The sequence below is a fragment of the Pongo pygmaeus genome, chromosome 12, assembly GCF_028885625.2.
Source record: "Pongo pygmaeus isolate AG05252 chromosome 12, NHGRI_mPonPyg2-v2.0_pri, whole genome shotgun sequence".
In the NCBI taxonomy this organism is placed as follows: Eukaryota; Metazoa; Chordata; class Mammalia; order Primates; family Hominidae; genus Pongo; species Pongo pygmaeus.
Window position 1 is genome coordinate 70703891 of NC_072385.2, and position 23776 is coordinate 70727666.

The 23776-nt window shown below is 36.3% G+C and overlaps 1 protein-coding gene across 39 annotated transcripts in view; it reads right to left on the reverse strand.

Annotated features, from left to right (window-relative positions):
* EHBP1 (EH domain binding protein 1) overlaps positions 1–23776 on the reverse strand; it is a 381714-nt gene that overhangs the window by 165722 nt on the left and 192216 nt on the right. For all 39 annotated transcript variants that reach the window (XM_054475129.1, XM_063648666.1, XM_054475115.1 and 36 more), the window contains 2 exons: positions 22534–22774; positions 12983–13169 (listed from right to left, as the gene is read on the reverse strand). In XM_054475129.1, coding sequence (XP_054331104.1) covers positions 12983–13169; positions 22534–22774 — 428 coding nt within the window. The remainder of the gene's footprint in view (positions 1–12982; positions 13170–22533; positions 22775–23776) is intronic.

A 23776-nucleotide genomic window follows, 5' to 3' on the forward strand; every position in this document is an offset into this window, starting at 1 on the left:
CTCACTATATTGCCCAGGCTGATCTTGAACTCCTGGGCTCAAGCGATCCTCCCACCTCAGCCTCTTAAAGTGCTGGGATCACAGGAATGAGCCACCATGCTTGGCTTAATTGGTTTAAATGTTACTTTAAAAAGACTCTTGCAAGTAATTAGGTTTTCTCATAAGAAAGACACCAAGATTTAGGCTCATTTCCATTTCCATTCACATTTTAAATAAGTATTAGGGCACAGCCTGCTAACTGACCCCTAATATCCATTCTACCCTTCTTTAGTAATAGAACTCTTGATTTTCAGCTGTAACACAACCGCCTAGAAAAATGATTCATTTTCTAGCCTCCCTAAGTGGAGGTTGGCGTGGCTATTTTTGTCCATTCCTTTTTGTTGACTAGAATGGGGACAACGTTGGGCCATGAAGTATAAGCCTAGGCTGAAAATGGTAGAATAGTAATCTATTATAGATCTATTATAGATTATTATTATATTACCATAATAGGATCTCTCATGACTGTGAGACTACTGTATCAGCACTGGACCTTCAATATTTTTAAAGACAGAAATAAATTTATCTTTTAATCTAAGCTGACATGTGAGGCCTTCTATTGCCTACAGAAAATCCTAATTCCAACTAAAATTCCATTAACCAGAGACTCATTTTACTAAAAATATTTTTTAAATTAACAATTGTGATAGGGTCAACATACATATATTTTAAAAAGGTAGTTGAGTCAGTGTAATTTGTTCTTAGCCATTAGCTAAAGTCAGACACACTGAAGGAAGGGTAGCTTCGTACAGGGGAGGTAGGAAATTCCAGAAAATAAACTGTTTTGCCTAACTAAATCATCATTAAAAAGGTAAAAGCAGATTGGAGGTATTCCAGAGAGAGAAGCAGATACACTGAGGCTGATTCCCAGTTGTTCCTGAGGCCCAGCTTGTATTCTTTGCCTAGGGCTTGGCAAAATATCTTTATGTCTTTGTAACTTTATCCTTTCTGTTTAAGCAAGAAAATTCAAATACATGTCTTGTTTCTATTACTCATAACTGAAAAAAAAATACTAACCAATAGAACAGCTAATATATATAGGAGCATATCATTTATTCAGTAGTATTGAGGAACAGGGTATGACAGTAAGTAAAAAATTTACAGGTAAAGTAAGTTACCTTTTGTATTTCCTAGCTGTCATTGAAACTTGGCATTTTAAATTTTCTTTTAAAAACTGTGTGTTTATTATTTTACTAAATTACATTTGATTCTCATCCTTTTTATGATTTTCCTTGAAAGGTTTGACATTTTCAATTTACATATGATAGGAAATTAACACACGGATTGTGTGTTTACTGTTTTTCAGCAGGAATGGCCCTGAGACACCATTCTGCACAGTTTTACACAGACAGAAATTGAGGTAAAGAACTTTCTGGAAGGAAGCCACTATATAATGTGAAAAGCTGAAAAGGGTGCTTGCTTTGTGGTTTGAATTTGCTCCTGGGAGCAATCAGTAAGACTGCTGTGAGTTACTTTGAGTTTACCCTGAGCTTTCCACAGTTTCTGTGGTCTACTCAAGTCTGAAAACATCCAAGTGAAAACCCTCAGTCTTGCTTAGAACTTTCTAGAAAGAAGCAACAATATGAGTGAAGACTTCAGTTATTTAGCTGAGCCATAAGATACAGGATTTCCATTTTCAGAGAGGGAGCAAGTAGACAGTAGTATTGCTGTCAATCACTGGAGCTCTGCCAATCAAGATCTTTGAGGGGGCCCTTCTCCACTTGACCAGCCTCATTTCATCATGGAATGTACGGTGTGGCTCTTTTCTATGCAATCACAGAACTGTAAGCTTAATTTATTTTAATTTTTTATTGTCAGTAATTGGCTGTTTATATTATGATTTTTATGGAATTAGGTCATATAGTATTTAATAACATACTTTAGCAGATGTATGTGGGAACAATTTCATTTATGTTCCTAAATTTTTTCTAATAACTTAAATTGCATATTGTATTAAGTGCATGAATTTTATCTAGTAGCTTGCATATTTATTAATTTATATTCATAGTCAGTAAAAGGTGGTCAGCCATCATTGGAACTAACTTATCTTACTGGATGGTTGCATGTTTAATGTCAGTTTACTTCTCTAAACATTGATCTTTTTTCTTAAGCTGTTTTTTAAAAAATATTGTGGTTTTCTTATTTTACAAACACGGAAATCAGTGGTCTGAAGTGTAGAGTTTATGTGGATTTATGATACTGAGGGGCTCATAGCTGCCTGTGGGGCAGTTTGAATTTTATTTTGCAACATAAGTATACATTTATTATCACTTTGTTTAAATTCTAGTCGGTGCTTTTTCATGAATTTTCTTAAAAATAAGTTTCAGGCGATAGGTGGAGAAATCAATCATCTGGCTGAGAAGTTGTCATTTTATGACAGTGAACACTTTGCCACCTCTGCAGTCAGTTGTCATTGAGTGCAGTTCAGCATTTTGATATACAAATAATTGTTGTGTAATTTTTTATTATTCAACTATAATTTGAGCCTGTTTTTTATCCAAAAGGTTTAATTAAATTATTTTGTCCTTTTCAATTTACAAATAATAAAACCAATTGGCCCAGATGCTGATCTTTTTAAGCATCAAAAACTCTTTAATAATTTTAACAGAAATGTTTTGATGTAAAACACATTTTCCTGCTTCCTTAAACAGAATACCGTATACTAAATGCAGTAAGAGCCTTTCATATCAAAATGTCAATTATTTTACCAAGCTTTGATGCTGCAAAGTCTTCAGGAACTACTGAGATATACAGGCATATTCCTGTGATGAGTAAGTCCTGTACTACTTTCCAACTCCATTCTTGGCTTCCATTTATCATTTTTTAATTATTGTCAGCATATCACTGATGATAATCTACTGCCTTATCTCACACATAATTGTGTAGTTGGTGATTTCCTTCCTTTTGGTTTGGCAATAGTCTACATTTTTTCAAATGAAATCTTAAATGAACTCAAATATATAAAATGAATGAGCATGGATTTGCACAGTAGAAATGGAAAAGGGGGTCCGGAGCCTTCCTGCCAAGCGTCCATACCTGGTCCCCAGTGCAGAACACTAAGCCACCTGATAAAACCCCACGGGGCCCACACAGTTTGATAACACTGGTCAAGCCTAAGAGTGACTTCCTCTGAGGGTAAATTTTAAGAAAACGTTATCTTGTACATATCATATACAGAAGGCAACAAAAAACAGATAAGTGATCTCATTGTTCACCTCTATTAGCATAACAAACAAAAACAAAAGTACATGTATAAGGTTTGAAAATTCAAACAATATAGGAAGTTAAAACATGAAAAGAAATGCCTTCCTCAACGTTCTGCATAGCTCCATCTTACCAAGACCTTTCTTCTGAGATGTAACCACTATTACTTGTGATTCCTTTGGAAATGTATGTGACCATATGTCTATGTGCATAGGCGTATACATGTGAATAACATTTTTTATACACACAGAAGTGAATAACATTTTTAATACATACTATATTCTATTATGCACTTTTTTTACTTAATAATGTATCAGCAGTCTATTATTAATATTTTTTGTTATTAGGTGACAGTGCCTCACTCTGCCATACAGGCTGGAGTGCAGTGACACATCACGGCTCACTTCAGCCTCTACCTCCCAGGCTCAAGTGATCCTCCCACCTTAGCCTCCCAAGTAACTGGGAATACAGGCGTGAGCCATGATGCCCAGCTAATGTTTTTATTTTAACTTTTTGTAGAGACAGGGTCTCACTATATTACCCAAGCAGGTCTCTAATTCCTGGGCTCAAGCAATCCTCCTGCCTTGGCCTCCCAAACTGCTGGTATGACAGGCATGAGCCACTGTGCCTGGCCAGCAGTCTATTAATACTATTATTTTAAGAGATGGGATCTCAATCTCTGGGCTCAAGCAATCTTCCAGCCTCAATATGAGTAGCTGGGACTATAGATGGCTAGTCTTTTTTAGCATTAATTTTTCAGTTGGGTTTCACCAGGTATCTTATCCAAACTACCAGGTGTCTTATCCAAACTAACTTCCAGATCAGCAAGAGGTTACTGTGGATATGACTGTGTCTCTAATGTCTATGTCTGAGCATAATGAGACATTTTCCAAGAGAAGCATGGTGCTAAACTGCTCAGTCTTTCCCATAAACATCATTTATTCCACAATGTATCTGCAATGAAACATTACCTTCAAAATAATGTAAAAATAGCTATTCACATAGCTATCACATACTTTCAAGCTATAAGAAAACTTAATCACCATATAAGTTCTATGGAAAAACGTATTTAGAGTTCCAACTTGGAACCAGAAATACCTCTCTCTAGAGATAGCATGACACAGTGAGAAAAGCATGGGTTTTGCACACAATGAACCTGAATTTTAATCCTGGCAGTGTCACTACTTGCTTTATCATTTTTAGCAAATTACTTATCCAAGGTTCAGTTTCTCATAGGTAAAACAGAGATAATGGTATAGACAGTACATATACGTGTGTGTGTGTATATATGTGTGTGTGTATGTATAGTGTGTGTGCGTGTGTGTGTGTGTGTATCTTCAGTTGCTCTATGGATCAAGTGAGGTAACAAAATATTGCCCGGCATACAGTAGGCACTGTTAAGTTTGTTTCCTTTCTTTTTTCTTTTCTTTTTTTTTTTTTTTTTTTGAGATGGAGTTTCACTCTTGTTGCCCAGGCTGGAGTGCAATGGCGCCATCTCGGCTCACTGCAACCTCCGCCTACTAGGTTCAAGCGATTCTCCTGTCTCAGCCTCCTGAGTAGCTGGGATTACAGGCATGCGCCACCACACCTGGCTAATTTTGTATTTTTAGTAGAGACGAGGTTTCTCCATGTTGGTCAGGCTGGTCTCAAACTCCTGACCTCAGGTGATCTGCCCGCCTTGGCCTCCTAAAGTGCTGGGATTACAGGTGTGAGCCACCGCACCCGGCCCATTTCCTTTCCTCTACAGAGAAATTAGGAATTCTTAATTAGCTCCAAACTCCTGATGGAATAAAGAGGAATGGTATAGGAAGTAGGCAATGAGGGACTAGAGATTCAGAGAAACAAGTGATAGGTTTAGGTATTATTTATGGTCAGACTGGATAAGGGACCTAAAGTTTCTTGATTCTGGCTAGTGTCCCAGTCACTGTTTATTTTTGCTCTTATGGATATTGGAATTGGCCATCTCCTTTTGCCTTATATTTCTACCATCTGCTCCTTTCATTTAGCGTTTTTCCCTCTTTCTCTAGCACAACCCAGCAAGACAGAATTTAAGTCATTGGGGGAAAAAAAACAGGTGATATAAAAACAAACACTTGGAGATTGACTTATGGAATGGCTGAATGAGGAACTCAGTGAACAAACTCTCCCTCTAAAACAACAAAAATACAGGCAAACAAATAAAATGAACTATTTCAGAAGTCTGGCATTTAACAAAAGCCACAGAATGAAATGAAAACTTGTCTATTCAAAAGAAACTACTGAACTTCAATGTCCTTGAGAAAAATAGAAGCCCAGGTACCCGAGTAGAGTATGGTTCCAACATCATACAATTAATGAAAATGCTAGGTTCCAATCCTTTCTCTACTGGCAGGAGGTGGGGGACTTGTAATCTTTCCTTTATCCCTCTGAGATCAAGTTAATCTCATTTTTAACATTATTACCTATGAGAATTAAATAACCTAATATAGCGGTAACAACACACCCATGACTAGATAGGCAAAAGTTATTTACCTAAAAAAATCTGCTAAGACCAACACACAGAAGACACCATATTATTTACAATGGAATCGTTTAATAGCTTTAGGTTTTGTTCCAAAGGTGTTTTACCTTTCCATGTAGTCATCACATATTAAAATTTCTAAAAAAGAGTGACAAGCCAAAATTATACCTTGATATAAATCAAAGTGACAAAACTGAAATTCTTCAACAAAACATTTATCTGGACTGAGCCTTAATCTTTCCAGTTCATTTGTCAAAGGATGATTTAGATTTCTTCCTCTATATTAGTATAAAGCTGTCTCTCATGCCTAGCTGCTTTAGAGTTTCCTTTTCTTCCTTTTTCCTTCCCCTTCCCCTTCTCCTTCCCCTTCCTTTCCTTCTTTTTTTTTTTTTTTGTCTGTTTTTCCTTTCCAACTTGTATTACAGGTTCAGGACGTACATGTGCAGGTTTGTTACATGAGTAAATTGCATGTCATGGGGGATTGGTGTATAGATTATTTCATCACCCAAGTAAAAAACACAGTATCCAGTAGGTAGATTTTTGATCCTCACCCTCCTCCCACCCTCCACCCACAAGTAGGCCCCAGTGTCTATTGTTCCCTTCTTTGTGTCCATGTGTACTTAATGTTTAGCTCCTACTTATAAGTGAGAACATGCAGTATTTGGTTTTCCGTTCCTGGGTTAACTTGTTTAGGATAATGGCCTCCAGCTCCATCCATATGCTGCAAAGAACATGATTTTGTTCTTTTTTATGGCTGCGTAGTATTCCATGGTGTATATATATACCACATTTTTATTATTTGGTCTACTGCTGATGGGCAATGTAGGTTGATCCAGTGTGTTTTCTATTGTGAATAGTGCTGTGATAAACATATGCATGTATGTGTCTTTACTGTAGAACAAGTTATATTCCTTTGGGTATATACCTAGTAATGGGATTGCTGGATGGAATGGTAGATCTGTTTTAAATTCTTTGGGAACAATCTCCAAACTGTTTTCCATAGTGGCTGAACTATTGTACATTCCCACCAGCAGTGTACAAGTATTCTCTTTTCTCTGCAACCTCACCAGCAACTGTTATTTTTTGATTTTTTAATGATAGCCATTCTGCCTGGTATGAGACAGTATCTCATTGTGGTTTTGATGTGCATCTCTAAAAAGATTACTGATGTTGAGCATTTTTTCTCATATACTCGATGGCCACATGTATGTATTCTTTTGAGAAGTGTCTTTTCATGTTCTTTGCTCATTTTTTAATGGGGTTGGTTGGTTGTTTTTTGCTTGTTAATTTAAGTTACTTATGGATTTTGGATATTAGACCTTTCTCAGATATGTAGTTGGAAAATATTTTCTCCAATTCTGTAGATTGTCTGTTTACTGTGGCAAGAGTTTTTGTTTTTTGTTTTTTTCTTTTTTGCTGTGCAGAAGCTCTTCATTTGATTAGGTCTCATTTATCAATTTTCTTTCTTTTTTTTTTTTCACAATTGCTACTGGAGTTTTTGTCATGAAATCTTCATCAGGGCCAATATCACATAATGGTATTTCCTAGGCTTTCTTCTAGGGTTATAATTTTACAGTTTTAGGTTTTACATTTAAGTCTTTAATGCATCTTGAGTTAATTTTTGTATGTGGTGAAAGGAAGGGGTCCAATTTCAATCTTCTGTACATGGCTATCCAGTTAACCTGGCACCACTTGTTGAAGCTTGTTTTTGTCAACTTTCTCAAAGATCAGATGGTCGTAGTTGTGTGGCTTTATTTCTGAGTTCTCTAAACTGTTCCATTGGTCTGTGTGTCTACCAGTACCATGCTGTTTTGATTACTGTACCCTTCTAGTATAGTCTAAAGTCAGATAGTGTGATGCCTCAAGCTTTGTTCTTTTTGCTTAGGATTGCATTGGCTATCCAGGCTATTTGTTGCTGTTGTTGTTGTTCCATATGAATTATGGAATAGTTTTTTTTTTCTAATTTTGTGAAAAATGCATTGGTAATTTTGATAGAAATAGCATTGAATCTGCAAATTGCTTTAGGCAATAAGGCCATTTTAATATTGATTTTTCTGATCCATGAGCATATAATGTTTTTCTACCTGTTTGTGTCATCTCTGATTTCTTTCAACAGTGTTTTGTAATTCTCATTATAGAGATCTTTCTCCTCCCAGTTAGCTGTATTCATAGGCTCTCTCTCCTCTCTCTCTCTCTCTCTGTGTGTGTGTGTGTGTGTATGTGTGTGTTATTGTGAATAGGACTGTGTTCTTAATTTGGCTTTCTGCTTGAATGTTATATAGACTTGTAGGTGTATAGAAATGTTACTGATTTTTGTACAGTAATTTCGTATCCTGAAACCTTACTGAAGTTGTTTATTGGATCTAGGAGCTTTGGGGCAGAAACTATGAGGTTTTCTCAATATAAGATCATAACATTTAGGAAAAGTGATTGACTTCTCTTCCTATTTGGATTGTTTCTATTTCTTTCTCTTGTGTGAATGCTCTGGCTAGGACTTCCAGTACTATGTTGAATAGGAGTGGTGACAGTGGGCATCCTTGTTTTGTTCTGGTCCTCAAGGGGAATACATTCAGCTTTTGCCCATTCAGTATGGTGTTAACTGCAGAACTGTCATAGATGGCTCTTATTATTTTGAGGTATGTTCCTTTAATACCTAGTTTGTTAAGGGTTTTTAACATGAAGGGATGTTAAATTTTATTGATAGCTTTTTCTGCATCTACTCAGATAAACATGTAGTTTTTTGGTTTTTTTTGAGACAGTCTCACTCTGTCACCCAGGCTGGAGTGCAGTGGCACAGTCTTGGGTGACTGAAACCTCCACCTTCTGGGTTCAAGCGATTCTCTTGCCTCAGCCTCCCAAGTAGCTGGGACTACAGGCGCCCACCACCACACCTGGCTAATTTTTGCATTTTTAGTAGAGACGGTGAAATTTCAATTTCACCATTTTGGCCAGGCTGGTCTCGAACTCCTGACCTCAGGTGATCCACCCGCCTCAGCCTCCCAAAGTGCTAGGATTACAGGTATGAGCCACTGTGCCCAGCCATAAACATGTAGTTTTTGTCTTTAGTTCTGTTTATGTGATGGATCACATTTACTGATTTACATATTTTGAACCAACCTTACATCCCAGGAATGAAACCTCCTTGATCATGGTGGGTTAGCATTTTGATGTGCTGCTGGGTTTAGTTTTCTAGTATTTTGTTAAAGATTTTTGCATCTACATTCATCAGAGGATATTGACCTGAAGTTTTCCTTTTTTGTTGTGTCTTTGCCAAGTTTTGGTATCAGAAGGATGCTGGTCTCACAGAATGAGTTAGAGAGGAGTCCCTCATCTTATTTTTTTTGGAAAGTTTCAGTAGGATTGGTTATCAGCTCTTCTTTATATGTCTGGTAGAATTCAGCCATGAATCTGTCCAGTCCAAGGCTTTTTCTGTTTGGTAGGCTTTTTATTACTGATTTGATTTCAGACCTTATTATTGGTCTGTTCAGGGTTTCAATTTCTTCCTGGTTCAGTCTTGGGAGGTTGTGTGTTTCCAGTAATTTACTCATATCTTGTAGGTTTTCCAGTTTCTGTGCATAGAGGGATTTGTAATAGTTTCTGAATGTTTTTCCTATTTCTGTGGGGTTGGTGGTAATGTCTCCTTTGTCATTTCTGGTATTTATTTGAATCTTCTCTTTTTTCTTTATTAGCCTAATGAGCAGTCTGTCAATCTTATTTATTCTTTAAAAAAACCAACTTTTGGGTTCATTGATCTTTTTGTACTGTTTTTCAAGCCTCAGTTTCATAGACTTCAGCTCTGATTTTGGCTGTCATCTTCTGCTAGCTTTGGGTTGGTTGTTCTTGATTCCCTAGTTCCTCTAGGTGTGGTATAAGGTTGTTAATTTGAGCTCTTTCTAACTTTTTAATGTGGGCACTTGGTGTTACAAGCTGTCCTCTTAATACTGCTTTAGCTGTGTCCCAGAGATTCTGGTATGCTGTATTTTTGTTTTCATTTGTTTCAAAGAATTTCTTGATTTCTGCCTTATTCGTTTACCCAAAAGTCATTTAGGAGCAGGTTAATTTCCAACATGGTTTTGAGAGATGGTCTTAGTATTGATTTCTGTTTTTATTGTGCTGTGGTCTGAAGGTATAGTTAGTATGATTTCAGTTATATTGAATTTGTTGAGAATTGTGTTACGACTGAGCATGTGGTTGATTTTGGAGTATGTACCATGTGCAGATGAAAATAGTGTACATTCTGTTGTTGGTCAGAGTGTTCTGTAGATGTCTGTTAGGTCCATTTAGTCAAGTGACAAGTTTAGGTTCTGAATATCTTCATTAGTTTTCTGCCTGGACGGTCTGTCTAATATTGTCAGTGGGGTGTTGAAGGCTCCAATTATTATTGCGTAGTTATCTCTCTGTAGGTCCCTAAGAACTTGTTTTATGAATCTGGGTGCTCCAGTGTTGAGTGCATATTATTTAGGATAGCTAAGTCTTCTTATTGAATTGAACCCCTTACCATTATGTAATGCCCTTCTTTGTGTTTTCTGATCTTTGTTGGCTTAAAGTCTGTTTTGTCTAGCATTAGAAGAGCAACCCCTCCCCTTTTTTGTTTTCTGTTTGCTTGGTAGATTTTTCTCTATCCCTTTACTATGAGCCTATGGGTGTCAATGCACGTGAGATGGGTCTCTTGAAGACAGCATACAGTTGGGTCTTCTTTATCCAACCTGCTCTTCTGTGCCTTTTAAGTGGTGCACACAATGGCAGGTTGGATAATTTACATTCAAGGTTAATATTGTCATATGTGGATTCGGTTCTATCATTGTGTTGTTAAGCTAATTGTTATATAGATTTGATTGTGTAGATGCTTTACAGTGTCCATGGTTGATATGGTTTGTCTCCGTGTCTCCACCCAAATCTTATGTCGAATTGTAATTCCCAATGTTGGAGGAGGGACCTGGTGGGATGTGACTGGATCATGGGGCAGGTTTCCCCACCTTGCTGTTCTTATGATACTGAGTGAGTTCTCATGAGATCTGGTTGTTTGAATGTGTGTATTCCTTCTGCTCCCACCATGTAAGATGTGCTGGCTTCCCCTTTGCCTTCTGCCATGATTTTAAGTTTCCTGAGGCCTCCCTAGCCATGTCTCCTATACAGCCTGCAGAACTGTGAGTCAATTTAACCTCTTTTTAAAATAAATTACCCAGTCTTGAGTAGTTCTTTATAGCAGTGTGAGAACAGACTAATACAATGGTCTATGTATTTAACTGTTTTTTTGTGGTGGCCAATAATTATCTTTGGTTTCTATGTTTAGCACTCCCTTAAGGACCTCCTGTAAGGCAGGTCTGGTGATAACAAATTCCCTTAGCATTTGCTTTTCTGAAAAGAAATTTATTTCTTCTTTTCTTATGAAGTTTAGTTTGGCTGGATATGAAAATTCTTGGTTGGAATTTCTTTTCTTTATGAATGCTGAATATAGGCTCCCAATCTCTTCTGGCTTGTAGGGTTTCTGTTGAAAGGTCTGTGGTTAGCCTGGTGGAGTTCCTGTAAAGGTGACATGCCCTTTCTCTCTGCCTTTACCATTTTTTCTTTCACTTTGATCTGGGAGAATCTGATGACCATATGACTTAGGGATGGTCATCTTATATAGAATCTCACAGGGGTTCTTTGAATTTCCTGCATTTGAATGTTGACCTCTCTAGCAAGGATGGGGAAATTTTCATGGACAATATCCTTGAATATGTTTTCCAAGTTGCTTGCTCTCTCTCCCTCTGTTTCAGGGATGCCAATGAGTAGTAGGTTTGGTTTCTTTACATAATCTCATATTTCTTAGGGGTTTTGTTAGTTCATTCTTTTTTTTTTCTTTATTTTTGTCTGACTGAGCTGTTTAGAAGAATTGGTCTCCGAGCTCTGAGATTCTTTCCTCAGCTTGGTCTATTCTGCTGTTAATACTTCCGATTGTATTATGAAATCCTTCCAGTGAGTTTTTCAGCTCTATCAGATAATTTTGGTTCTTTCATAAAATGACTATTTCATTTTTTAGCTCTTGTCTCATTTTACTGGATTCCTTGGATTACATTTCAACTTTCTCCTGAATCTTGATTATCTCTATGGCTATCCAGATTCTGAATTCTATGTCTGTCATTTTAGCCATTTCAGCCTGGTTAAGTATCATTGCTGTGGAGCCAGTGTGATTGTTTTGAGGTAAGAAGACACTGGGTTTTTGAGTTGCCAGAGTTCTTGCACTGGCTCTTTCTCATCTCTGTGGGCTGATGTTCCTTTAATCTTTGAAGCTGCTGTCCTTTGGATGCAGTTTTTTACTTTTACATTATTTGATGCCATTGAAGGTTTGACCATGGTATAAGTTGTGTTCAGATGACTGGCTTTGTTTTTGGATTATTTCAGGGGGCCAAGGCTCTCTTAGCACTCGTGGGCTGCATGCTCTAACCCACAGGGCCTGGTACCAGACCCACGGCTTTGTTATCTGGGACCTCAAAGTTAAGCACCTGCTGTGCTCGAGGAGCTGAGATGTTCCCAGTCTGCTGGCAAGATCACCTTGATGTGGGGTGCTGGCAAAAGCATTTCATCAGGGTGGCAGCAATGGGGTTCCATACTGATGGGGCAGTGGGGACTGTGCATGTGCACTTGCACTGGTGGCAACAATGAGATGGGGTGCGCATACACCAGCAGGGATGGGGCAGCAGTGCCTACATGCTGGCAGGGGCAGGGTGGCAGGGTCTGTGTGCATATGCTTACACCAGCAATGGCGGAGTGGCAGGGTGCACACATGTGTGTACTGGAGGGGGCAGGGTAGGGTCAGGGTGGTAGTCACGAGGTCTGTGCACAAGCCCATCAGTGACAACAGGGTGGTGAGGTCTGTGTACACATGCATGCCATCAAAGCGGTGTGGGGAGGTGGTGGGTGGGTGTGCATCAGCAGGGGCCTGTCTGCTGAAGCTCTCCTATAGTTATAGAGTATCCTTTCTTTAAAGCACCAGTCTTACAATTATAAGACCTTTCTTCATCTCATTTCAAAATAGCATTTTAAAAACAATCTTAACCCAAGCCATCCAATCCATACCGTACTGTAAACTTATGGGCTCACAAACATAAATGCAGTGTTGCAGTACAATAGATTTTCTTGGATATTACTTTTAAATCATCAAAAATAGCCAAAAATTACTTTTCTTAATTTAAATTAAATGGCATGGGGAGAAAAGAGCAAATATTAACACATGTTTTACTATGAATAAAATCCTACCTTAGGAGAAGTAGAGAGATCTTTTCCTGCAGAAACTGTGTTTTCATTTACTACTCCTGTTTTTGGTGAGAGGACTGGTGGAGCCGGGGCCTTTCTTTTCACTCGCCTTTCAGTTTCTAGTTCTTGAACAGGATTTACCAAATTATTTGGAGGAGGAGTTGATTTAGGTTCATAAAAAGGATTTGATCTAAGTGAAAGAAGAATTATTGTTAGATGTCTCTCAAAAAATAGTTCATTTACAAGTAAAATAATAAAACATGCACTGAAAACTAAAATTTCTTTTTTCAAATAAAACCCAAACCAGTGATAACCTGGAATTTGGAAATAATGACTATTACTCTTTTGGTCCATTTCTACCCAGATTTTTTTTTTTAATTTGGTTTTAAAAAGTACTTAAAAATATTTAATACAAGGTCACATTCAGCTCAAACTATTATATATAGAACCTTAGAAAAATGTTAAATATTAAAAATAGTAAATCGTGTATATTTTCCATACCCAAGGAAAAGGAAATAAGATGTAAAAATGTCGATTTGATTTCTTTTTTATGCTTGAGCTCTGTTACGTTTTCTTGTATTTCATCTTTTCTTCTATGTTAAATTCTCCCCTCATTATGGAACATGTTTTAGCAGTTCATTCAGCAAGATTCTGCTTATAGTAAATTCTCCCAGGCTTTGAAAATGTCTTTATTTCAGCCTTACATTTAAGTGATAGTTTAGCTGGGTAGAGAATTCTAGTTGTCAGTTATTCTATCTCAGGGTTTTGAAGATATTAATCCACTGTCAGCCTAATATTGCTCCTTTGTAAGTCATCTTTTCTATGTAGTTAAGATCTCTTTATTTCTGGTTTGAGCAATTTTGACACCTATGACATGTCTAGGTGTGGATTTATTTTGATTTATTCTGTTTCAGACTCCTTGTATTTCCTCAGTCTGAAGAGCCATGTGTTTTATCAGTTCTGAAAAATTATCTGCATTTATCTCTTTGATAGCCTCTTCTGTATTTTCTCTATTCTCTTTGAAATATCTTATTAGATATATGTTGAACAACTTCTTGTCAGGTTTCCTAGCCTTTCCATTTTTATAAATCTTTATTCTTTTTGTGCTATATTCTAGATAACTCTCTCACATCTCTGATCCAGTTCATTTTTTCTTTGTGTCTAATATTTAATTCTCCAGAAATTTTTAAGTTTAATAAGTGTATTTCTTCAGGTATCTGTGTGTATGGTACCTCAGTTACAAAGATTTGAGTTACTAATCATTTAAACATACTTACTTTATAGTCTCTATCTGACAAATCTAGTATTTGAAGTTCTTGCATGTATAATCCTACTATTTCTTTTGTCTCCTGACTCTTTCTCTTAGTAAACTGTTTCCTTGTGTGTTTTGTAATTCTATATTGTGAGTTCAGGATTTCATCTGAGGAATTCCTGTGTAGTCTAAGTTAAGAGTGCCTCTCTTCAGAGCGTTTAACACTTGCATTTGCCAAGTACTTTAGGACTAAGAAAATTAATATCTCCACACACTTGTAATTCACCTCTGAGACAACAGTGTGCTGGCACCACTATTGGTTAAGCACTAAATCAGAATAAGGACAAGAAGCCTCCACTTATAAAAGTTTTGAATGGTCCTTTTCCCTTCTAGATCAGAGATCCCTAACTTAAATTCAATTCCCTACTTTTCAAGAATGAACAGGAAATGTTTCCATTTAGGTGAAATGTCCAGAATAGTCAAATTCACAGAAACAGAAAGTAGATTAGTTGTAGCCAGAGAATGAAGGAAGTGGGAAATTGGGACTAAATGCTAATAGGTATGAGGTTTCTTCTTGTGGTAATGAAAACATCCTGGTATTAGATAGTGGTAATGGTAGAACAATATAGTGAACATACTAAAAATCACTGACATGTACATTTTAAAGTGTATAATTTCATGTTATGTGAAGCATATATCAATTTTTTTAAGTGCTATAAAAAATGAACAGGAATAGTGGCTGTACGGAGATAGTATTATGCGAACACTTATCCCTTTCTCTACAATGACAAGTTACACACTTGCTGATTAATATATTTTAAATATAAATAAATGTAAGCAAAGAAAAAATATTTACAGAATTGGGACTATTTTCACATTCTGTTGATCATCTATGATTTGAAAAATCTATTTCAGAACTTTATGCATCACTCTAAAAGACAATTATTTTAATCTTGGTATTGTATATTTGAGTAATAAATTAGTTATATCATTAACTCAGTAAGTTGAAAATTCATCAGTTATGTTAGGAGAAAACTGGACAGAATAATCTTAAATGACATTATTTATTGTTTAGAAAACAATTCATCAAGAAAAATGAATTATAGAGAGAAAAACCAAAGTTGGTTCAGGATTAATTTAAACATACTGGAAAAATAATACAAAATGAAGCTAAGGAATAGTCTCTTCCTCTCACCTTGATATCTATGTTTCTTTGGAAAAACAAATTCAAAGTTATTAAAATGGGCATGTAGCTTCCCTGAATAAAATTCAATGAAAGGTTTCCTTGGCAAACCGACACAAAACCATACCAGAAATGACTGCATGCTGGGCCTCAAAAGTCACTTCATAAAAGTTCTGAAAAAATAATATTGGTTTATTGGTTTTCATTTTTACTACATAAACTAGAAGAGTTGAATTATCCCCCAAACATAAGTAACTGAGAAACCCATGCAGTTGCTAAGTGTAAAGGACACGTCCTAAAGGCAAGGAAGGGTGAATACTTTCTCTTTGTGCTTATGGATATGCTGGGGCACTAAAGGTAGTTTCACACATCAAACGATTCAGTATTATTTATTTGTGATAGTTTAATGTCAGAGTATACAGGAAGTTTGGTAATGGAAGATGAGTCACATAGGCTTTTTGCTTGATGAAAGGTCATAAGTTTATTATTGAAGTAAGAACAAATTTTGGAAGATTTCTGCTACTGACACTGAACCTATAAACTTTTGTAGAGAAAAGATGATAAATACTAAACAAGTAATTAATACAAACAGAGTTCTTCCTGGACTTGCACATTAGCTTATGCACAATCTTTAGAACTTGTGTGTATATTTCTACAAAATAAAGAAGCTAGAGTATTTACAGGCTCCCTCTGGTAACCGCAGATTATTCAGCAAGTTAGAACACTCTTTATTCACGAGAAACTTGTAAAGACTGTGACTTTCATGTGGAAAAAGAATGGCCAAAAGGAAACACCTAATGATTCTGATTTTAGTTTTTATTAAGGCATTTAAAAAGTTTAAGCAAACATTAGATGTCTCTTTAATTTGTTAATAAGAGAGCAGGTGTGAGTGTGTTATGTAATACCCACGTATCTTGGAATACCTGAATGCCTGTACTTAAAGTTTGCATTTACATTCAAATATTCTAGGCGTGTGGCTATTACTCAGCACCTACACCACCCATGAGAAATTTTATTTCAATCACATGTTAGCTATTTCAAAGAAAACAAATACAATAACTTTACCAAGAGTTGGGCCAATGTTTCAACCCCCCATATAGTTATTAATTAGTAATAAGATGTCAACCTGGGTTTGGGTTTAGAATCAGATGATTATTATGATGTAATTCTGAGACTTTTGGAGATTAGAACTTTTTTAGGTTTTATCAAAACCTAGCCATACCCAGGAAGCATGTAGCACATGCTATAAAATGTGGAAAAGATGAGAAACACAACTCCACAGCAACAGAAAACAAGTCAATTTTCTCACTCTTTCAAATAAAAGTCTCTCTCTCTCTCTCTCTCTCTCTATATATATATATATTTTTTTTTTTTTTTGAGATGCAGTCTCGCTCTGTTGCCCAGGCTGGAGTGCAGTGGCATGATCTGGGCTCACTGCAACCTCCACCTCCCAGATTCAAGCGATTCTCCCACCTCAGCCTCCTGAGTAGCTGGGATTACAGGCACCTGCCACTACGCCCAGCTAATTTTGTATTTTTAGTACGGGGGGGTGGGTCTCACCATGTTGGTCAGGCTGGTCTGTAACTCCTGACCTCAGGTGATCCACCTGCCTTGGCCTCCCAAAGTGTTGGGATTACAGGTGTGAGCCATCACACCCGGCTAGTCTTAAAATATTTGAAGTTGGTTATTACAGTTCCCTTAAATCATCTATTTTTAAAATCAAACAGTCCCTGTGCTCTGAATCATTGTTCATTTGATATGGTTCTGGACACTTTAATGACTCTTTTTCTCTACTTTGGTAACATTCTGAATCACCAATGCCCCTTATAAAATACAACAACTAGTAGTCAAATAGTGTTCAAAATAAGAGCTAACCAATGCACAAGAGAGAGATAACATTTCTCCCTTTGCACAAAGCTATTACCCCAAACTTTCATGAATCAAAGGAGCCTTATTATTATTCCCCTCTCAACCCACATATAGAGTGTTTGGAAATATTTTCCTTTCAACCTGCATTTTTAAAGAAATAACTGTTTTTCCCAAATTCTAAATAATGTTAATACACAAAAGTTTATGTATTTCCAAAGAAAGCAAAGACTCATATAGCCTCACAAGTGATCATATAATTATATTACTTATTATTAAATATTTTAAAGATCTCTCCTGTCACATACCACTTATTTACATCAAATAGACCTAAAGGCCCAAGAATTCCAAGCTGGAAATCACCCATGTGATATAATATTTCTGTTATTAAAGTTAAAGATTGCTGTTCTTTTTAAAACAGCTTTATTTAGGTATAAATGATAAACAATAAATGGCTTACACTTGAAAATAAAATTTAATGAGTATTTTTTATGCATGCATGCAAGTGTGAAACCATCAGCACAAATCAAGATAACAAACATTTCCAGTCCCTCCAAAAGTTTCCTGGGTGCCCCTTTTTAATCTCTTCCTCCCTCCAGCTCTGATTGTAAACAACTACTGATCTGCTTTTTCTCACTACAGATTGTTTGCATGTTCTAGAGTTTAAAATAAATGGTATCACACAGTATACTATTTTCTGGTCTGTCTTCTTTCACTCAGCATAATGATCTTGCAATTTACCAACAGTTTGTTCCTCTTTATTACTGAGTAGTACTGCATTGTATGGATATGCCACAGTTTGTTTATCCATTTGCCTGTTGATAGATATTTGAATTGTTCCCATTTTGTTATTATAATAAATAAAGTTGTTAAAATATTTATGTAGAAGTCTTTGTGGACATATGCTTTCATTTCTCTTGAAACGTAGAAATGGAATGGCTGGGTCAAGTGATACATGTATGTTTAACTTTTTCAGAGACTGCTGAACTTTTTTCTAAAATGGTTGAACCATTCAGAAGTACTCTGAGAGTTCTGTGGAGTTCCAGTGGCTCCACATCCTTGACAATACTTGGTATAGTCAGTCTTGTAAATTTTAGTCATTTGGGTAGGTGTGTAGTGATATCTTATTGTGGTATCAATCTGCATTTTCTTGATGACTAATGAAGCTGAGCATCTTTCCATTCCTATACAATATTTTTATTTGTGAAATGTCTGTTGAAATATTTCCCCCTTTCTTTTAATAAATTTTTAAATTTATTATTTTTTAGAGATGAGGTCTCACAGTGTTGCCCAGGCTGGGGTGCAATGGAGGGATCATAGCTCACTGCAGCCTTGAACCCCTGCGCTCAAGTGATCAGCCCATATCAGCCTCCTGAGTAGCTGGGACCACAGGTGTGCACCATCACACCCAGCTAATTTAAAAAAAAAATTTTTTTAAGAGATAGACTCTTGTTACGCTGCTCAGGTTGGTCTCCAACTTCTGGGCTCAAGCGATCCTCCAACCACAGCCTCCTGAGTAGCTGAGATTATAGGCATGAACCACTGCACCTGGCCTCCCCTTTCTTATCACTGAGTTAAAAGAGTTCTTTACATATTCTGGATACGTCTTTTGCCAGATGCAGGTATTGCAAATCATTTCTGCCAAACTGTGGCTTGCCTTTTCATTTTTGTAAGAGTTTTATAAAGAGAAAAAGGTTTTAATATTGATGAAGTACAAATTAACCATTTTTTGTTTTATCCTTTGTGTTTTGTTGCATTCTACTTAAGAAATCTCCCAAATATAAAGTCACTAAGATTTTCTCCTATGTCCTCTTCTAGAATCTTCAGTTTTTTGTTTTTTAAGATGGAGTTTTGCTGTTGTTGCCCAGGCTGCAGTACAATGGTGTGATCTCGGCTCACAGTAACCTCCACTTCTCGGGTTCAAGCAATTCTCCTGCCTCAGCCTCCCAAGTAGCTTGGATTACAGGTGCCTGCAACCATGCCCAGCTAAGTTTTTGTATTTTTTTTAGTAGATTTAGTAGAGACAGGGTTTCACCATGTTGGCCAGGCTGGTCTTGAACTCCTGACCTAAAGTGATCCGCCCGCCTCAGCCTCCCAAAGTGCTGTGATTACAGGCGTGAGCCACTGTGCCCAGCTGAATCTTCAGTTTTTATTCTTATTTTTAGTTGTGTGATCTATTTTTAGATACATTTTTTATACAGTGGAAGGTAAGACTTGTAGCTTTTTTTTTTGTTAAGGAGGGGCATATGGACATTTAATTGTTCTAGCATCATTTGTTGAAAAGATTATCATTTCATAATTGATTTTCTTTGCTAGCTTTGTCAAAAATAAATTGGCAATATATGTATGAATCTAATTCCAGGCTCTCTTCCAGTCACCTATAGTCTATTAGTAAACTAATACCACACTGTCTTGGTTAATGAGTTTTAAAATCAGATAGTATAAACCCTCAAATTTTGCTCTTTTTCAAAATTGTTTTGATTATTCTAGGTCCCTTCCATTTCCACATACATTTTATAAAAAGCTTACAAATTATTTTTTAAAAAAGCATGCTAAAATTTTGATTGGGATGGCACTGAATTTATAAATTGACTGAAAATAACTTATATCTTTGAATCCATGGCCATTGTATTTTTTCCCATTGATTTCACTCTTTAATTTCTCTCAGCAATGTTCTGTTGTTTTCGGTATATAGATATTACACATCTTTGTTCAAATTTATCCCTGAGTTTTTTGTTTTGGATGCTTTTATAAATGGTATTTTTTTCAATATTGATTTCTGATTGTTCATTGTGACTACAGAGAAATACAATTGAATTTATATATTAATATTGTAGCCTGTAACCTTGCTAAATTTACTTTTTAGTTTTAGTACCCACTTTAAAGATTCCTTATGATTTTCTATATAAACAATTGTCAACTCTGAAAAAAGTGTCTTCAAGTAACATTATGTATAAGAAGCTTAAAACAGTATCCTTTCATTCTGCTACTCAGCCTTTACACAACTGTCATAACGTTTTACTTCTACATGTTATAAAACCCAGAATACATTACTGAAGCCTTAAACAATTATCTACCAGAGAGATTTTTTAAAATAAGACAAGTACTTTATATATACTAATATATTTATCATTTCATGTGCTTTTTTCCTTCGTGTAGATCCAAATTTTCAAGTAGTATCATTTTGCTTTTTTGGAGTGCTGGGAATAGAAAATTATGTTGACAGGTTTTTGTTGTTATACTTTTCTTTCAGTCCTTTAAGAATATCACCTCATTGTCTTCTGGCTTGAGTTGTTTTTGTTAACAAGCTTTGCTATGACTTTCTTCATTTTTCTTGTGCTTGAGTTTCATTCGGCTTCTTTGACCTGTAGGTTTGTTTATATTTTTAAATTTTTTTTATTTCTAAAACTTTTGGTGTTTATTTCTTCAAATACTTTTTCTGTCCCCTGACCTTCTCTTCGCTTCTTTACACACGTTAGGCCATTGAAGTTGTTCCACAGTTCACTGATCCTTTGTTATTTTCTTCTTTCTCTCTTTTAATCTGGATGGATTCTATTGCTATGTCTTTAGGTTAACTAGTATTTCCTTTTGCAGTACTTAACATGGGGTTAACCTCATCCAGTCTATTTTTCATCTGACTTTGTATGAGATGAAAAATCTCATCTTTATAAATTCAATTTCAATTTTCTAATATCATCTATGCTGTTTTCTTCTACCTTGGATATCTGGAATATATTTATAAAAGTTATTTTACCATGTTGATCTTTTAATTCCATCATCTGTCCCATTTCTGCATCTATACTAATGATTATGTTTTCTCCTCATTATGGGTCAGGTCAGATTTTCTTGTTTCTTTACATGCCTGATAAATGTTTGATTGGCTGTCATACAGTATGAATTTCATGTTTTGTGTGCTGGAGTTTCTGGTATTGATTAAAACTGTTTTGAGCTTCATGTGTGATGCAGTTAAATTACTTGAGATAAGTTTGATTCTTTTGAGCCTTGCCTTTAAGCTTTGTTAGGTAGGCCTAGAACAGCTTTCAGTTTAGGGCTAATTTGGCCCCACAACTGATGCAATACCTCTCTGAGGCCTCTACTCAATGTCCCATGTGTTAGGAAGTCTTTTCTTTCTGGCTGGTGGGAACACAAATTATTCTTGGTCTGGGGCAAACTCCAGGGATCATTCTGTTTGTTTCTTTGTCCTTAGTGATTTCCTCACACGCAAGCTCTGATCCACACTCAGCTAAAGACTCAGGAGGAGCTTTCTACAGATCTCTGAAAGAGATCTCATAGAGTAGTGCTCCTCATACAGGTACAAATTCTGTACCTCTTCTCTTCTACAAATTCTAGTCACCTCAGTACTCCCAAGTCCAGACTCTGTCTCCTTAATTCAGGGTGATTACTGGGATCTGAGTTTTTTCTCTCTGAACTGCATTTAGAAACTCTGTCCCACAGGTAAGTTACATAATTGTAGGGCTCGTCTTGTTTCTGTTCTCTCGGGGATCATTATCCTGTGCTGTTTGTGTCCAATGTCTGAATCCTATTATTTCATATAATTTTATTCCATTTTTTAGTTGTTTAAGAGGCTAAATCCAGTCTGTGTTATCCCATCATGGCTGGAAGTGGAGGTTTTGCTGCTGCTTTTAAAACACACTTAGGGTCATGGTCTGTAGCCACATGGGCTGTGAACTGTATAACTCCAGATTACAACATGAACATATCCCCTTTTTATCCCCACTCCAGATTTGGGCAAATGGCAGCCCTAATTACACAGTCTATTCATACTGAGCTTGTGATAATCCCTAATTTAGAAATATTATTATTTCACTGTTTGGTATCTAAACAAGTCTTCTTATCAAATCAATACCACAAATGATTATTTTGTTCTCCTCCCCAACAGACCTACAACATAACTGAAGTTTAATGTCTACAGAGTTTGATGGAAAAAAAAACCCAAAAACCTAAATACCATTTATAATATAGTTTCTGTGAGAAGACACAATTGGAATTCCAACCAGAGATTCTAGGAATATATCTTCCTCACTTGTTAGTTTAGGGTATACACACACATACCTGGAAGAGGGTGGGAGAATAAGGTTTAAGACTATAAACACTCAGATAGTGGACGAGTTAGATACTGACTTATAAAGTGTACATTAATGATTTGTACCCATCTAAAGGTACATTACAAAAGGATCTCTTTAGTTAACATAGAGACTAACTTGTGATGATAGCAAAATGAAATGTACTTACTCATCCAATTCTTCTTCTTCAGTTTTAGAACTATCAGCATAGAGGTACTTGCTCATGTCCACAGGTCTTATATTTTTTCTTTTTGTAGACTGGGGAGGAGAATCCTTTATGGTCACAAATGCTTCTGGCTCATCGAATGGGTTCAAATACTGTGGAGTCTGCACCTCTTTAAAGGGATTAAAGTTGTTATTATAAAAAGAGTCTTCTGTTTTTCTAGGTGAAGCTGTTTCAGTGATCGGTTCTATAAAATAATAGCAGATGAATTAAATCATATTAATACCATATGATATTTTCTAATATTGTTTAGTGTTCTCAAATATATGCACTATTGAATTAATAAGCTCTATGGGGCTGAGAAAGAGCAAAGCAATAATAAAACAATAATATATTTTAGAGGGGCTAAGTATTCTTAATGTTTAGAAGATGTGATATCTAAAATCTCTGTCAATTTCTCCAGTAATGGTACTCCCAAAAATGGCATTTTTGGATCATTACTGTTTCTTGAGATCTTCTGCAGTATCTAATAGTATTAACATTATGATATGCCAATTTTGAAAATGTTTTCTTAGATGTGCAAAATTATATTCTTTTATTGTAGTCTACCAGCTTACCATTACAAACCGATACATAATAAATTTCTGTTTTTAAAAGAACATGAAATGGCCCAGTTATGGTGGCGCACACCTGTAGTCCCAGTTCCTAGGGAGGTTGCAGTGGAAGGATGGCCGGAACCCAAGAGTTCAAGGCTGCAGTGAGCCATGATTGTACCACAGCACTCCAGCCTGGGTGACGGAGCATGACCTCAATTCAAAAATAAAATTTAAGGCCGGGCATAGTCTCTTGCACCTGTAATCCCAACACTTTGGGAGGCCGAGGTGGGTAGATCACTTGAGGTCAAGGAGTTCGAGACCAGCCTGGCCAACATGGTGAAACCCTGTCTCTACTTAATATACAAAAACTAGCCGGGTAGGGTGGCGGGGGCCTGCAATCCCAGCTACTCAGGAGGCTGAGGCAGGAGAATCGCTTGAATCCAGGAGGCAGAGATTGCAGTGAGCTGAGACTGCGCCACTGAACTCCAGTCTGGGCAACAGAGCGAGACTCTGTTTAAAAAAAAAAAAAACAAACAAAAAAAAACAGAAAAATAAAATTAAAAAAATAAAATAAAATAATTCACTTTTGAAATGTTCTTTGGTATTTACATAAGCACAGACCACTCAGGGATCTGATAATTCATTCTGTCCTA